Below are 14,716 nucleotides of genomic sequence, written 5' to 3'. Positions count from 1 at the left end.
TGATACTTCTATCTGATAGAATCTCCACCTGAATTGACTTGTCTTCTGATGAAACTTAGTGATCTGGTTATTAGGGGTTCTCTTTCGCTATCGGTATAGACTGTTCCTGAAGTGTCTCTAATGGTTTGTTGGTACTGTTTGATATCCAGTTTTATCCTGTCTTAATATTCCTATCTATAAACTTCTGAAATATGTACTGTTTGTTCCGGTTAATGGAAATGAAGAATCCCCGCGTTAAAAAAAAAAAAGAGGTCCGGCTAAAACAAGTGCCAATTGTTCGCAACTTGATCTATTTTGAGTGAACAAAGGCACACTGCAGCCGGAGGAACATGCTTGTCATCCTCGAGCATCGAAAGAATTCGAACACTAGATTACATGATACAAGCACACGTTCATCTTGGAAGAAATGAAATTGAAATGGGAATGTATACTAGTGAAAAATTGCAAACCGAAATTATACTAGTTCATTCCGGCTGGTGGCGGGGACAAGAAAGGAAGAAGGGAAACATTGGGAAGCAAAGCATATGTGAACACAAGAGCCGATATGATGACATGGATTCCAGGAGGAAGGTCACTCGGACGGCGGCGGCGGCGGCGTCTGCTCCTGGGTTGCGGTGGTGTCGTCGGCCTGGGACTGGAGTGGCGGGAGGAGCTGCGACTTGCGGCGGGTGTCGCGGGGCGGGAGCGGGACGGCGAGGAAGTGCTTGGTCTTGGAGATGGGGCGGGAGCGGCAGAGCTCGACGATGTCGCCGACCTTGAACTGGTTGTCCGGGTCGTGCGCCTGGTACTTCTTCTTGATGCGCTCCCGGCGCTTGTATTTGGGGTGCGGCGCCAGGCGCACCACCTCCACCCCCACCGTCTTGTTCGCCTTGGTCGTCACGACCCGACCCGTCAGCTGCTTGGCCGCCTCGATCCTCAGCGCCGACGGCCTTCCCGCCCTGCCATGAGCGATAGGCTGGAGCTGCAGTGGGGAGACGAAGGGGGAGCTGAGCAGCATCCTCTGCTGTCTAGCGGAATTACCCGGTGGAGGCGGAAGGGCTCGGGAGGGAGGCGGGCAAGGGATAAGGTTGCTTCAGCTTCAGCTTCAGTCCAAGCTCTCTTCTCTTAGACCATCTCCAACCATATTCCCTTCATTTCGTTCCCTTCCCGATTCCCTTCCCCGTTCTCATTCCCTTTATTTCCTCTCATCTCCAACAGCTTCCCCTCGAGGGGAATCGCGAAGGGAATGGAGAGAGAATCCCGTTCTGAAGAGAATGACCCTGGGAATCCCGTCGTGACGGGAACCGTGAAGGGAAACCGTTGGAGCGCTGAAGGGAACGAAAATCCCGTCGTGAAGGGATTTTGGCCCCTGAAGGGAAACCGTTGGAGATTATCTCTCTTCTCTTATCTCTTCTCTTATCTCTCCTCTTATCTGTGTGTGCGTGGGACCCACCCTCTCCCCCTCTCTCTCTCTCTCTCTGGATGATCTGCGCTGCTGCGGTTAAGTACTACTAGTAGAGTGCATGTGTCTGTCTACTACCCGCGTACGAATATTTCTCATCTACGAACCCTCGAGCAAGACTGCCCTCAAACAAACTTATCGAGTGATGCACTGTCACCAGAAGAAGACCAATTGATCATAGGCAGTGCACAGTTGCAGAACACACGCAGAGAGACTTGATCAATCTTTATTATGGGGAATGAATAGAATCGATACAACCCTGTCAACAAGAGATTGAGAACACAATCCTACACCTAATCTCTTCTCCCACAAAATTACAAGCTACAAAACCTTTCAACGACCCAATGTTGCCGCGCGAGTGCTGTCAGTGGAATAAAAAAAAACAACAAAACCAAGTCCACTGACTGAACCAGCCAATACAAATCGACATGGTCCGATGACCATCCAAAACATTCTCATTCTGTCGTGGTAATTCTTACCACTCACGTCACGTGTATACAATACCAGCCGGGCAGAATCCATCACCTCACAAACGTAAAATCACACACACTCGACCCCTGACATGCCCAGTATCATGGCCTTCTTTCTCCGCTGGTGTGGGTGAATAAATCACACAAGCTTCTTCGCATCCTTATACTCCGTATCTAGCTAATCTCTGCACAACTGCTGGTTCTAGGGCGGACATGCACTGTTCCCAACCACCATTTCCAAGCATCTACGGCAAAACAATTACTTTAATTTCTCATCGCACAACGCAACTGCAAAGGGGCATCGTTGACAAAGAAACCAACTTTACCTGCTTATAGCCATTCAGAATCTGGTACACTTCATTGTGAAGACCTTCACTTTTTATCTCCTGCACACAAATAAAATAAGCTCATATGGAATATGAACACTGGTGTCAAAAACAGTATCCAATAGGAATCGCAACTCACATTCCAACTTGCACAGGCCTGGCAGATGTAAGCTAGTGAACCCACAGCTCCTGAAGGGTTTGCTGCCACCTGATATAACCCAACGAGTATTCCAGAGGTAAGTCACAAGCTATGAAGAATGTAAGTGTAAGCACTTAGTCAGGAAGTGTGCATGTACCATTGCACATAGACCATGGAATGCATCCTCTTTCTCAAAATCATCTCTTATCCTGCATGAGACCAAAAAAAATATTAGTTCCATACATAATGCAACAAAGCATAGATAAACTTCTGGTTCACGTGTTGTCATGAACGCTTGAAAACCACATCCTTCGTTCTTAAACTCTTTGGATGTACTATAAAAACTCAAGAAAAAGGATACTTACATGCACAAGGCATTGCACCATGCTTGCATGAAATGGTCCATATGAGGAGCCACGATGTCTGGACAGACCCAGCTAAGCCTCCCAAGAGTGATTGCACTATTTTCAAGAAGTGATTTGTTCAAACCCTATCAACGTGAAAAAAAAAAGTAGGCGTTTAGCTGAAATCTAACTAGAAAACATGATAGAAGACCTTAAAATTCATTTACCTCTGGGGATTTCAGAATGGGGACCAAGCATGAAACAACAGTGATCACCACAGGTGAGATTTCTTTGCCAATCTGGAAACAAGAAATCGGTGACATACATGCAAGAAATTTCACAAATATCAAAGTACTAGTATGTCAAAAACACAACCAAGAGCACAAGGAAACGAGCTATGTGGAGGCAAGTGCACAACAACTTATAAGTGCCATCTAGCAAGAGGAAGCCCATGCCAAATGGTTTGAGCACTAGCAGACACTAACCTTGATTGCTAACTCTCCAATAGCCCAACAAGCATTGTTAGCTACTGACACAGCATCCTTCACAGATTGAGGGCTCTGCAGCAATAAAAATATGTGAGGACTGAATCAAGATAATAATAGACCACACAGAATATGCTTACCAATTGCTTTGCTGCAACAGTAAGGAATTCTTGAAGGCGTGGATGCAAATGTATTGGGCAAACCTAGTACAACGAAGGGTGTTAATTTTTTATAGGATGAAAATTGTCTCGAGATAATGAATAATGAACTTTGGTGGTTTACAGCCAACCCTAGAAAGGTCTCCAAAAAGAGCAAGAGCACTTTGTCGAACATCAGCTGCTTCATCCATGCAGCATTGCAAAAGTAGATCTCTCATATTGCTCTGTGCAACCTACACCGAAATGAAGATGACATAGATATCAAAGTGCTGCTGATATTATACTAAAATTAAGTACTTAATCAGCAAAGAGAGGACGAGCAATATTCAGAATAATCATCCCTTGAAAATGCCATAGACTAACATCCAGTTAATGCATACTTAATGTTGAACACAAACTTCTTGACTAAAATAGAAAAATCTTATTTTAATAACTCCATAGTCTAGCAATCAATCAATGCATACAGTTGCGTTATGTTTTTTATCAAGTCTTAATATACCTCAGAAAGCAAAACATTATGGGCAAGCATCAGTACTTAGTCTTAATAAACTCAAGTTCGCTTTATGCCATTAATCAGTGAAGCCAACAGAACAAGTGGACAAGTGGAACTGGCTCTTTCCAGAAGAAAGAAAAAAAATACTGTATCCAACCATCCTGGTGAGAAGTGAGGATTCAAGCCTGAGAAGTCACACATAAGTAGCCTTCACCCAAACTACTTGCTATACAGACAAAACTGTAGCATGTTTCTGAAGCCTAACTCTACCCTGCTACATTGACACCGACTGGCCTGTCTACCCAACACATGTAGTACAACCCCCTAGAGCACAACAAAACTGGTAATTTCTGTAAACAATATAATAGATATTGAGACAGTCAATGTACTGGCATTAATAAGTTCAAAGAGAATGGAGAGATTTGCTATGGGCATGGATCCATTAGAGGGGGATTGGAGGAGTGAGAGAACGCGAGGGAGGAGGTGCGGCAGCTTGAACGGCGCGCGAGAGAGGGGGGGGTTCTACCATTCTACCAATCTATCCCTTAACCTGCTTGCCCTTTATTGATAGACTGCATCTCTTTATATAGAGAGAGGACAACTTGACCCCTAAGTAATCTATTACAATTTGGAATAATCCAGAAGCTACCTAATCTAGTCCTACAAACTTAATGGTCAAGTAACCACGCTTTAGGCTACAGTACCCGCGGATATTGTTCACGCCTGCTTTGCGTGAACAGTGCCACAGGGCTCCCTGGATCACAGCTGGGCCGGCAGGTCCATGGGCCAGGCCTAGGCCCATAACAGATTTATTTATATCTAACAACAGCAGCAGATCATATGGAAAGAGAAGAACTTACCAGGCTTTCAATACCAGCGCCAAGACCTTCCGCAAGTCCTGACAGTAGGTCCAACGAGCAGACAACGAATTCCCTATCATACAACGCACCAGCCGCAGTAGGATCAATCTGCACCTTGAAAGGAGATCCATCAGCAACAACAACAGCCTTTGTCCCGAGCAAGTTGGGGTAGGCTAGAGATGAAACACACAAGATCCAACTAAAAAGATGATATGAAAACAATAATGCTACTAAAGGTACTAATAATAGTAACAAAATAAAAATAATAACGGTATAAGGAGACTTGGGTACTAGTAATAGTAACAAAATAAAAGTAATAACGGTATAAGAAGACTGATGCATAAGTTATGGTTCTGGCATGTGAATTGCTAACTTCCACGCGCTTCTATCCGTGGATTTCTTTGGGGATATTCCATTTCTTGAAAGGATATCCATCAAGAAACAGAAAATTTTATGAGTTCATACCTTATGTAATTGGACCTTATAGCATATCATATCAATTTTTCTTTCAGGTGACATAGATCCAGGGTACTCAGACAGCATATTACTATGGGGAAAACACTTCTGTGCTTATGAGTGATCAAAATGTATTAACACTGTTCACATGGCATGTAACTACTAAGGTGAAACATTTAATTGCTTCCATGAACTATAAAAATGGCAAAGAAGGTGCATTATATATTCGGTTTCCATAAATTCTAAGAAACAGCTAAAACAATATGGGTTTCGCATGATTGGACAGCTCCAACTTGATATCACATTAATTTCTCCGACATGAAAATCAAAAGAGATAAATTGAGCAGTAAGTGTTAACCAATTTTCTAGTGAGCAGCTACATGTTCTAGTTGAAATAAAATTTGTTATCCTAGCAAGTAGAGCATTGGGCTAGTGTGGTTGTAAAGTAAAGCTGCGGTTGAAATGAAAAAACAAACAAATAAATGTGACACTGAACTATGTATCAAAACAAAGTAGACTACTTTAGGATGGGTGAGATGAACAACTCACAGACAGCATCACTCAAATCAGTTAAATGGAATCTCAGAAAATATTGCACAGACCTTTGCCAGCTGTTGGGACTGGATAAGGTTGATGCACCTCTGAAACACTGGCTCAGCAAACTGAGCAAATCCTGGTCCCAATGCCTGAAAAGATTAAATATATTATAAGGCATTAGAGATTCAATATTATAATGGAATAACTTCAGGAACAGCTCAGGGAAAAAAAATCAACATTGTAGATAGTGTCCTAATCATTCACATTCTTCTAGTTTGGAATCAAGATAGGCAACTGAAAGCAGCTCCTATTCCCAAATTGTTACAATCAAATGAAATCTTCAATAACCCTAGATAAACTATATCAAATTTTCATCAGGACAATTTTATAGACTGCACTGAATTTATAACCAAGATAATCACAAAGAAAATTCTAACATGGATGCTAAACACCTTAATGCATGTTCAGAATCACATAGATGGTTTGCAGAGGCAGATTAAAATAACATTACCTGTGCAATAGATGTAAAGCATTCAAGCAGCGGAAATAGATCTTTGTCAGAATTGGAAAGTTGCTGCCATTTCGCGATTAAAGGCGGCATAAATATATCTAGATATTTCGCCTGCGTAGCATCTTAGAAAAATTAGCATCTTCATAAGGAATCAGCACACAAAAGAACATGCCGATAAGGAGCCCAGAAGAACCAAATTGCTTGCTTTATGACAAAAAGAATAAGACAAAGAAGAATTCATGAAATTGTTGGCACCTGGTTTAGTTCTGCTCCGACAGCATCTGCAAGAGTACCAAGAGCATCATAGAGTATCCGGAGGTTTCGTCTCTGCTCAGAAGCAACACATAAAATTAGAATAAAAAATATGAGAGCTGAGGTAGCAGCACGGTTCACAAATGCGACGGTAACCGTCCAAAAATCGCGGTTACCGACCTTCTCGGTCCGGTCCGGTTTCAGAAACCGAACGGTAACCGAATTTGAATTCAAAAAATTCGAAAAAATATAAATAAAAAAAACCTTAAAAAAACTAGACACAATTCTAAGACCTTCTGTGAAGAAAAATTTCAAAAATAATGTCATTTGCATCATATTCTATAGGGAGGAAGTTTTAAAAAAATGAAAAAAAATTGAAGCGTGCGGCTCAGTTATTAACTCATGTTAAGGAAAAGTGTAACATGCAAACACATATTTTTCTTGTGTAAAACGTATTTTAAGATAATCTTTAAAATTGATTTCACTTTATTTAGAGTTTTATTAATTTCTCTATGATTTTTACAAAGTTCACAAGCATAAAGTGAATATATTAAGAAACAGCACTGTAATTAACTTGTTAATGTCTACTATTATTTTTCCTACGTAAATCATAGTATAAATAAGCTAATGAAAGTGGTTTCACTAATTTTTGAGGTGTGATGGGTCAGTTATAAATTAATCTAGTCGCAACACATTTACACAATCATGCATGTTACAATAACTAATTCATGAGTTCATGTATTTTTAAAAGACATAGGACCATGTAAGAAGACTAACAAAATTAGTTTCATGATTTTTGGATTAGCAAAGCGTAAACTATGCATTTAACTTGATTTAACAAATACAATTTCTCACAGAAAATTTTGAACTTTTTTATGAGTATAAATACTTTTATCATGTAGATCATGTCACAAGGAAACCAACAAAATTTGTTTCACTTGATTTGAAGCTCAGATGAATTAGTTATTGATTTTACAAGATTGAGATAATTTTTAGGTTTTTTGTTGAACTTCACTGAAAATCGAGAAAACCGCTCGATAAATCGAGAAAACCGAGCGGTTACCGAGAAAACCAAGCGGTTACCGACAATACGGAAAATTCGAGAAAACCGCTCGGTAACCGATCCAAACCGACCGGTTACCGAACGGCTAAAATCGTGAATTTTTTTTCAAATTTCAAATTTTGCCAAATGAATTTTGTCCGAATTTTTTTGAATTTTTGACCGGTTATCGCGGTAACCGCGAATTTTCGGTTACCGCCGGAGCTACCGAGCTCCGGTCGGTAAGGTTAACCCTGGGTAGCAGTCATTGAACAGTAACATTCAGTGTGTTTGCAAAATAAGAATATTCATTTTTTGAAGAACCTGGTATTTTCCATAGGCACACATGAGGTGCTGCAAAATTACTTCCAAACAGGGTACCAATTCTTCTGCAGCTTCCTGAAAACAGAAAACAAATATGTATTATTGTACACAAGTTCTCAAGGCAGAAAAGCATTCTAAGATATGTAAATAACCTCTTCAAGAGTTGCAAATGCCGAACAAGCAGCCTCTTGCACTCTTTTGTTAGTATCCAGTATCCTTCTGAGCAAACCCATGAGAATCTTATCAAATTGTTCACGGCCATTTGGATGACCAAGGCTCTGCATTGTTAAAAAGAACAGTTTAATAAGAACCATAAATATATGAATTTGACAATGCATAAATGACCCTTCAGAAAATACGATGCATAAATGAACACTCCACATTCCTAAAACATGATCTGAACATCTAAAAAAACGTAGTATGAACAGAATGAGCCTTCAGTGAAACCCTAGAATGGCAGGAATAAGAATAACAGTAGCAATAAGGGTGCCCTATTACCTGAACAATGAATTTGCTGTATCGAGAGAGGGTCCAACACGTAATACTCCGTATAAGAGGAAATTTGTCATCAAGAAGTGGAATTAGAAAGGCAACAATCTGCATTTAAATAAGATATCTTATAGAATGTACAACATATATAACAAGCAAGCAGCATAGACATACAGTGGAAGATAATAAATTGATTAAAGCCAATAGCAGACAAAAAATCTAATAAAAATAACTGAAAGTGGTAATACTATTGAATAATATTTTTAATTAAGTTCATCCTGTAAATATTAAAGATTGCAACAATAGTATGCTTCTGCAATAAGCATTTCAAAATTACCACATATTGTGAAACAACTTATAGCTATGTTCTCAAGGATTCATGACATAATAAAGTAATTAGTCTATATAATTGCCTCTGATAACTAAGTCTAAGGAATGTTAAACTTGTGTTACATGATGGTATCAAGATGATTTGGCACCTAGTCAGCTAAAACAATGAGATCTTTACACATTTATACCATAAAAGAGGAGAGAATTGACTGCTATTCTTGCAACGCATATGAACATAGCAACAATTATCCATTACTCGTTAAAATTACCGGTGGAAGGTGGGGATATAAACCAGCAATGCATCCTTCTGCTATAGCACCAAGAGACAAAACAGCAACTTCCCTCTCCTTCCAAGAATCATCATCTGTCCGAGCCAAATTTTGCTGCAAATTACAGAAATTGATGTACATTTAACCAAAAGATGCAAGATTAGGAACAGCAAGCAACCATAAATATCAGACCAATTATAACACAAAGGCACCCAAAGGTATACACACTTCGACAACCAACCAATAATATCAGGAAAAGCATTACGAAAATAGCCATTACTAACACCTAATGCAATAACTAGATTGTTTTTGCACTTTTGACGACCAGGCAACTTTCAGGAATGGCTTTCAGCCTTTCAGGGCTTTCCTGTCATGCTAGTTGACTAGTGCTAATAATTACAATTTACAGTGGTTACGGAGGAGTTTCACATTGTTTTTCAAGTAAACACAAAGCCTGAACAGTATTTAGAGGGAAAACGATAATGTGCATTAAAAAGAAATGATAAACCCACATGTTTTGCCAAAAGCCATGGAAAAGGCTCAGTTCAAGGCCCTTTTTTTAGGGGATAGTTCCAACTTCCAAGTCATTTGAGTAATAGTTTTCAACAAAAAAAAAAACATCATAGCTAAAGTGCCACGAGTACAAATTACCTCAATCAAAGGCATTAAAGTTGGAAGGATGTCGTCGCCAAACACATTAGAGAGGACATCCAACCCAGCAGCACTACACTTCCGCAAGTTCCAGACATTTACAGCATCATCGTCATCCTGTTCAAATTACCAGTTTTTAAAAAATAAATAAATTGATGAGTTGGTCTGGGTTGGCAAAAGCATCCAGCTGCTTAAAAAGAGAGGGGAAAAAAATCTGAACTCACATCGTCTTCTCCAGTTTCAGATCCATGAAATCGAGAGGCATGAAAACGGGGCTTCAGATCCTGTTACATATTGTCTACATCTCATTCACAGCAAGAAAACAAACAGAACATAAACGCTGAAAACTTGTTAATGAGGCTCTCATTGTTCTATATAATGCTAGTGATAATTAACTTCCAAAAAAAAACAGCCACTGAAAAATCCCCAATATGCTATATGCCTTTTACAGTTCAGCAGTACAGGACTGCAAGGTTAAGCTCTCTTGTTAAGCAAAATGCAGCAAAAGAATGACCTCAAACTAGAAATCAGCTTGGTCAATGCATTGCTGATGCACCACCCCACCTCCAACCAAAAATAAATCTCCTCCCTGCCTCTTGTGAAATGATTTAAAGCTAGAATGCACTCCATTCTGCTGAGCAAGCACAGACCTAACCACTATGATAGATGGTCCCGATGGAGCCATTCATAAAATGAAGCCATTAAGGATAATTGTTCAAAAACGATCATAACCAACCTGGTCCCTATCTGGAAAGGATTCGTCTTCCTGAAAAACATATAATATTTATCAGAATAAGACACTGCCACTGATGACCCACTGGTCAAACATGCAAGATACAAAAAAAATTACCACACCTCAGCATCAGCAAGTGATTCATCATCATCAGCATATACCATATTCGACAACAAAGTCTAGAAAAACAAAAGTGAAACGTAAGAAATTGTAACTAGCTCCAATTGTACATCTGCACAAATTTGAAGTAAGAGAGACATGTACCGGGATTAAGCGTGGCAAGAACTCCCGTAAACCTTCAGGTGGCATGCTGACATCACAGTACGCAGACCTGAAAAGTATAACAGTTAGAACACTAACACAGCGTTTAAAAAAGATCAAAAGACTTTTATTCCTAACCGTGTCATTAATCATTCGGACTTTGTTTTCAATTTGAACATGTCACTAAAAGAATGTGAGCATAAAAAAAATACTGAATTTCAAGAGTTAGAAGCAACAGCTGATTAAATTGTGATCAGGGGTGTGGCCGTCACAGCACAGCCCTCATTAGTACTGCCAATACAACTCAGATTCAGATAGTCAATGGCGATTCCTAGGTGCATTTTTTAAGGAGAATTCCGAGGTGCATTCTTTGTGCAGTCAATTGTACACTCGTTTCTGATGACATGTGGGTTACCGTTTTCACAGAAAACATACCAGAATTCACAAGCCTCCAGAGCGACTTCATCATCTGAATCTTTATTAGCTTGAAGGATCAATTCGGTAACATTTTTTAGATGTGGCTGCAGTTTCAATATCCAATGTCAGATCCAGCATAAGATTACAAGGGCATAAGCAACTTAATAGTAACCAGAAAAGTCTACCGATGAAGATTAGTAAGTTCTACAGACAAACAAGTAACTAGTCTAGGTCTCTAGGACAATCACATATTGTCCGTAGATGGAATGGCACACAGCTTGAGCCCAACAGGGCAACTCGTAAGCTATTAAATAATACAACAAGAGTCATGGCAAAGTAAATCTTTCATATGGGCCATCAAAAGATTTGTGGAAAAAAGATACAGGAAAAGGAGAAAAGTTGGAACACTAACTACACGGCCAAGATTTATTAGGTGAGAGCAGGAAATCAAATCTAACAGACAGCAAACATGATGTACCTCCAAAATTGACGGCCGCACTTCAATGAGCTGAACCCAGGCCGAACAAACCTACCAAAGAAACAGGGATCATTATGAAGATGGAATATGTAATTTGTTATCATCATTAGAATTTGTACTTGAGACAAGTCAGCTAGGAAATAAAATCTACTTCAATTATGCAAGTTACATCTGTATGCATTTGAATCCTGTGAAATCAAATGTGTAATTCAAATTCTCTTGCAAACAAGTACACGTGCCATAATGTTCAATTCTCTTACAAATAAGATAGCATCATGATGCGTAATTATCTATGGTGAATACCAGTTTCCGAACATCTGCTGAAGGGTCCTTTGCAAGGTTGAATAATCCCTGAAGGTACTGATCCATGGACATATAGAGTGCCTGCATGTGAATCCAAACAATTAGTCAAAAGCATTGAGAAAGATAAGATGGAGATGGAGGTGGGACTCTTACCGATGGCATCACCACAATGTACTGATTGATGCAGCCCAATGCGAGTTTTCTAAGACTTGCATGTGGAGACTGGAAAAACTGAAAAATCAATCAAAATGTGTGTTAACATGAAACCCCGTTACATGATAAACCAGACTGTGCAAGCATCCGTACACCTCCACAGAAGCATGCTTAGCTGAAGTACAGGCAACTGGTGTACGAACACATAAAAATTGACCATTTATAGAGAGCAGAAGTGAAAGTGTCAATTGTTTAGGTAAGTAATTGGTTATGTATGGATGAATAACTCGAAAACAGACCTGCAGCATCCTTGGCATGAATACATTGATCGGCCGTTCAGACAAACCAGGAACATCAACATCAAGCTCTTCAGGGACATCCTCACAGATCTGTCATCAGCAAGCAAGCATCTGAGCATGCAAAATGTAAGATCCACTACAGCATGCTGCTTTACTGTGTACAACATATAGTAGGGCTCCCTCATGCTATTTATCTATTAAGTGGTTCAAGCTTTCTACAAACAAAATCAGAACTAAAAGTAAAGTATGCCAGGAGTGCATATTACCTTGTATATAGCATCCATTGCACCTTCCATATGACCTAGATCATTACTGTCCAAACACTTGTGCAGGGCCTGAAACAACTCAATCCACCCAGCGACTCGAACAATTTGAAAAAGTACACTGACGACTGTTCCAACTGTGGATCTAATTGCCCTATCGGTTGCCCCTATACATGGCAACAGCTCAGATTTAACGTATTGCTGAGATGGAGGAGGCATGGAAGTGAAAGTCGTTCGCAAATTATTTTTCAACAGAAGACCAGCAGCTTGTCTAACTTCAATAGATTTCCCCTGGTGCAAACAGGAAATTCAAGCAGATGTAAGCTAGACCACAAAAAACGCTAGCTGGATCAAGAGCAAATTTTGCTCCATAACTAAGGTTGACAACTTATGAACTACTTGCATGGCTACGTCTACATGATATGTGAAACCATATATTCTTAGAAACAATCTCAACACAAAAAAAAATTCTAAAAAGAATCTTTCAGGGGGGAAAAAGCAACGGAAGCAGGCAATCTACAATATTCATCCCATATTGAGGCCTTGTTTAAATGGATGTCATGGTCCTGTTGACTCAATTCATTGTTTACTACTACTAATTATACTTGCCATCAAACCTGAAATTAAATTCAGCAATAGCAAAATACAAATTGTTGCCAGTAGGGAAAAGTAAGTAGCAATCCAACAGATCATCTTGAATGTGTTATTTCTTCCATGTTCCAGAGTCTAGATCACACTACCATATGGTTTCTATTGTGGACAATTAAATCACACGCTCGCTCCTTCAAACCCCTCAAAGCATAAAAATATAGCTATGTCCTATGATCAATAGCTCTAACAAGAGTGCAAAGAGAAATGTTCTAAATAGCGGTTAGCAAGTGGTCACCCACCTCTCAATGCTTATGTAGAGCTCCATGGGACCATCACAGGTCAAAACTAACAAACACTAGGACTAGAGATCAAACAACTAGGCTGAATAACTAGCCATGTGAGCAAGTTTCCAGAGTACACTTACAACTGCTCAAGGGTTCTCATTATTCCGGTTGTTAGTTCTCGTACTGCTAAAACCAGGCACTTTTGGTCTATCACTTGATTCGCATTTTCAATAATTTGGTTCATCGGCAATTTTTTTAGTGTGAATTTGAGAAACCATGATCACAATATGACATACTGCAGTGGCAAAGGTTTGCTAGTAGCCAAATTAACATGGAAGCAAGTACTAGATTCTTTCCCTGCACCTACTTCAGGGCATATTTGCATAGCCTAAGCCATACTTGACAATACAACATGACACCTTAAATTACTGCCAGAGGAACATGAAACGCTACATAGGTAGGCAGCCTTGTGTGAACATTCGCCTTTTAGCTTAATTGTTAGCACATTTTTTTTGGTACACAATAACACGCCTAACATCCGTAACTGTTTACACCGAATCACAGGCACATCGATTTTTCTTTTGAACAGAGCACACACGATCCATGCACTGAATTCCGGCCGCTACCTTGGAATCTACAGAGTCAAGTAACACGCTTTAACTTACCTATCATCATGATTCGACTAAATTGGAACGCTACTTGGAACCGCATGGCAGCTAGCATGGAAACAACACAAATTGACTGAGCACTAGTCTATCCTAGCAATCAAAGCATCGAACACTCAAAGGCAGAGCAACTGATCGGTAGCGAAGATTTAAAAATAAATAAAATTTGGGACCCAAACAGCAGAGAGCCAGTAGCATCGGAGCATCCCAAAACCCTAGCCTTTTCTGAAGGCATGGCGATCAGAAGATGCGAGCGATTGAGGTAGCGGGCAAGGGGAAGGGGCCAAGAGGGGATGACGGACCGACCTCTCCGCGGGCGAGGAGGAAGACGAGGTAGTTGTTGAAGTCGGGGAACTGGCTGTAGTGCTGGAGCTGCTGCCAGATGCGTGCCTGGTCGGAGTTGGGGGAGATGTGCGCCTCCAGGAGGGTGCAGATCTCGCGGAGCCCCTCCTCCTGCGGCTGCCACAGCGCCGGCGCCGCCATCGCCGCCGCAGACGATCACCGGGTGCGGGGAAGGAGGAGGGAACCGGCGGAGCAAGTCCGAATCCAAAGTATTGGAAACCAGGAGGGGTTGAGGCGGAAGTCTTATCTTTGGTTTCGTTTATTTATTTATGCACCAGAGTATAGCAGAGCAGAGGAGAGACCACACCAGTAGATTTACATTTAGACTATTTTAACTGTTAAAATGAAAATAT

The 14,716-nt window shown here is 40.4% G+C and overlaps 2 protein-coding genes across 2 annotated transcripts; both read right to left on the bottom strand.

Moving 5' to 3' along the window:
* Positions 1-351: 351 nt before the first annotated feature.
* Positions 352-1,102, bottom strand: LOC133925338 (small ribosomal subunit protein uS17c). Its single transcript, XM_062371277.1, has one exon. The coding sequence runs from the start codon at positions 995-997 to the stop codon at positions 572-574; it is 426 nt and encodes a 141-aa protein (XP_062227261.1). The 5' UTR covers positions 998-1,102; the 3' UTR covers positions 352-571.
* Positions 1,103-1,651: 549 nt separating this feature from the next.
* On the bottom strand, positions 1,652-14,625 carry LOC133925337 (transportin-1). Its single transcript, XM_062371275.1, has 29 exons — positions 14,328-14,625; positions 12,485-12,772; positions 12,219-12,308; positions 11,920-11,997; positions 11,767-11,847; positions 11,464-11,514; positions 11,004-11,089; positions 10,572-10,638; positions 10,430-10,486; positions 10,311-10,340; positions 9,799-9,858; positions 9,575-9,691; positions 8,924-9,037; positions 8,334-8,432; positions 7,988-8,113; positions 7,836-7,910; positions 6,476-6,547; positions 6,221-6,331; positions 5,775-5,858; positions 4,717-4,824; positions 3,495-3,596; positions 3,346-3,408; positions 3,206-3,280; positions 2,948-3,019; positions 2,742-2,866; positions 2,534-2,585; positions 2,377-2,445; positions 2,238-2,297; positions 1,652-2,156 (listed from the first exon to the last, which is right to left on the bottom strand). The coding sequence occupies exons 1-29, from the start codon at positions 14,502-14,504 to the stop codon at positions 2,073-2,075; spliced, it is 2,673 nt and encodes an 890-aa protein (XP_062227259.1). The 5' UTR covers positions 14,505-14,625; the 3' UTR covers positions 1,652-2,072.
* Between the last annotated feature and the right edge of the window lie 91 nt (positions 14,626-14,716).

Source organism: Phragmites australis, chromosome 7, assembly GCF_958298935.1.
Source record: "Phragmites australis chromosome 7, lpPhrAust1.1, whole genome shotgun sequence".
NCBI lineage: Eukaryota > Viridiplantae > Streptophyta > Magnoliopsida > Poales > Poaceae > Phragmites > Phragmites australis.
Note: the sequence above shows the minus strand (reverse complement) of the source record. Positions and strands in the feature narration are given on the sequence as shown.

What these genes read in the sequence shown, in the direction of transcription:
- LOC133925338 (XM_062371277.1), bottom strand. Translation starts at nt 997, where the DNA reads ATGCTGCTCAGCTCCCCCTTCGTCTCCCCACTGCAGCTCCAGCCTATC.
- LOC133925337 (XM_062371275.1), bottom strand. Translation starts at nt 14,504, where the DNA reads ATGGCGGCGCCGGCGCTGTGGCAGCCGCAGGAGGAGGGGCTCCGCGAG. An exon ending in TCATGCCAAGGATGCTGCAG is followed by an intron (nt 11,998 to 12,218) that starts GTCTGTTTTCGA and finishes TTGATTTTTCAG; the next exon opens with TTTTTCCAGTCTCCACATGC. An exon ending in CTGGAGGCTTGTGAATTCTG is followed by an intron (nt 10,639 to 11,003) that starts GTATGTTTTCTG and finishes TATACTTTTCAG; the next exon opens with GTCTGCGTACTGTGATGTCA.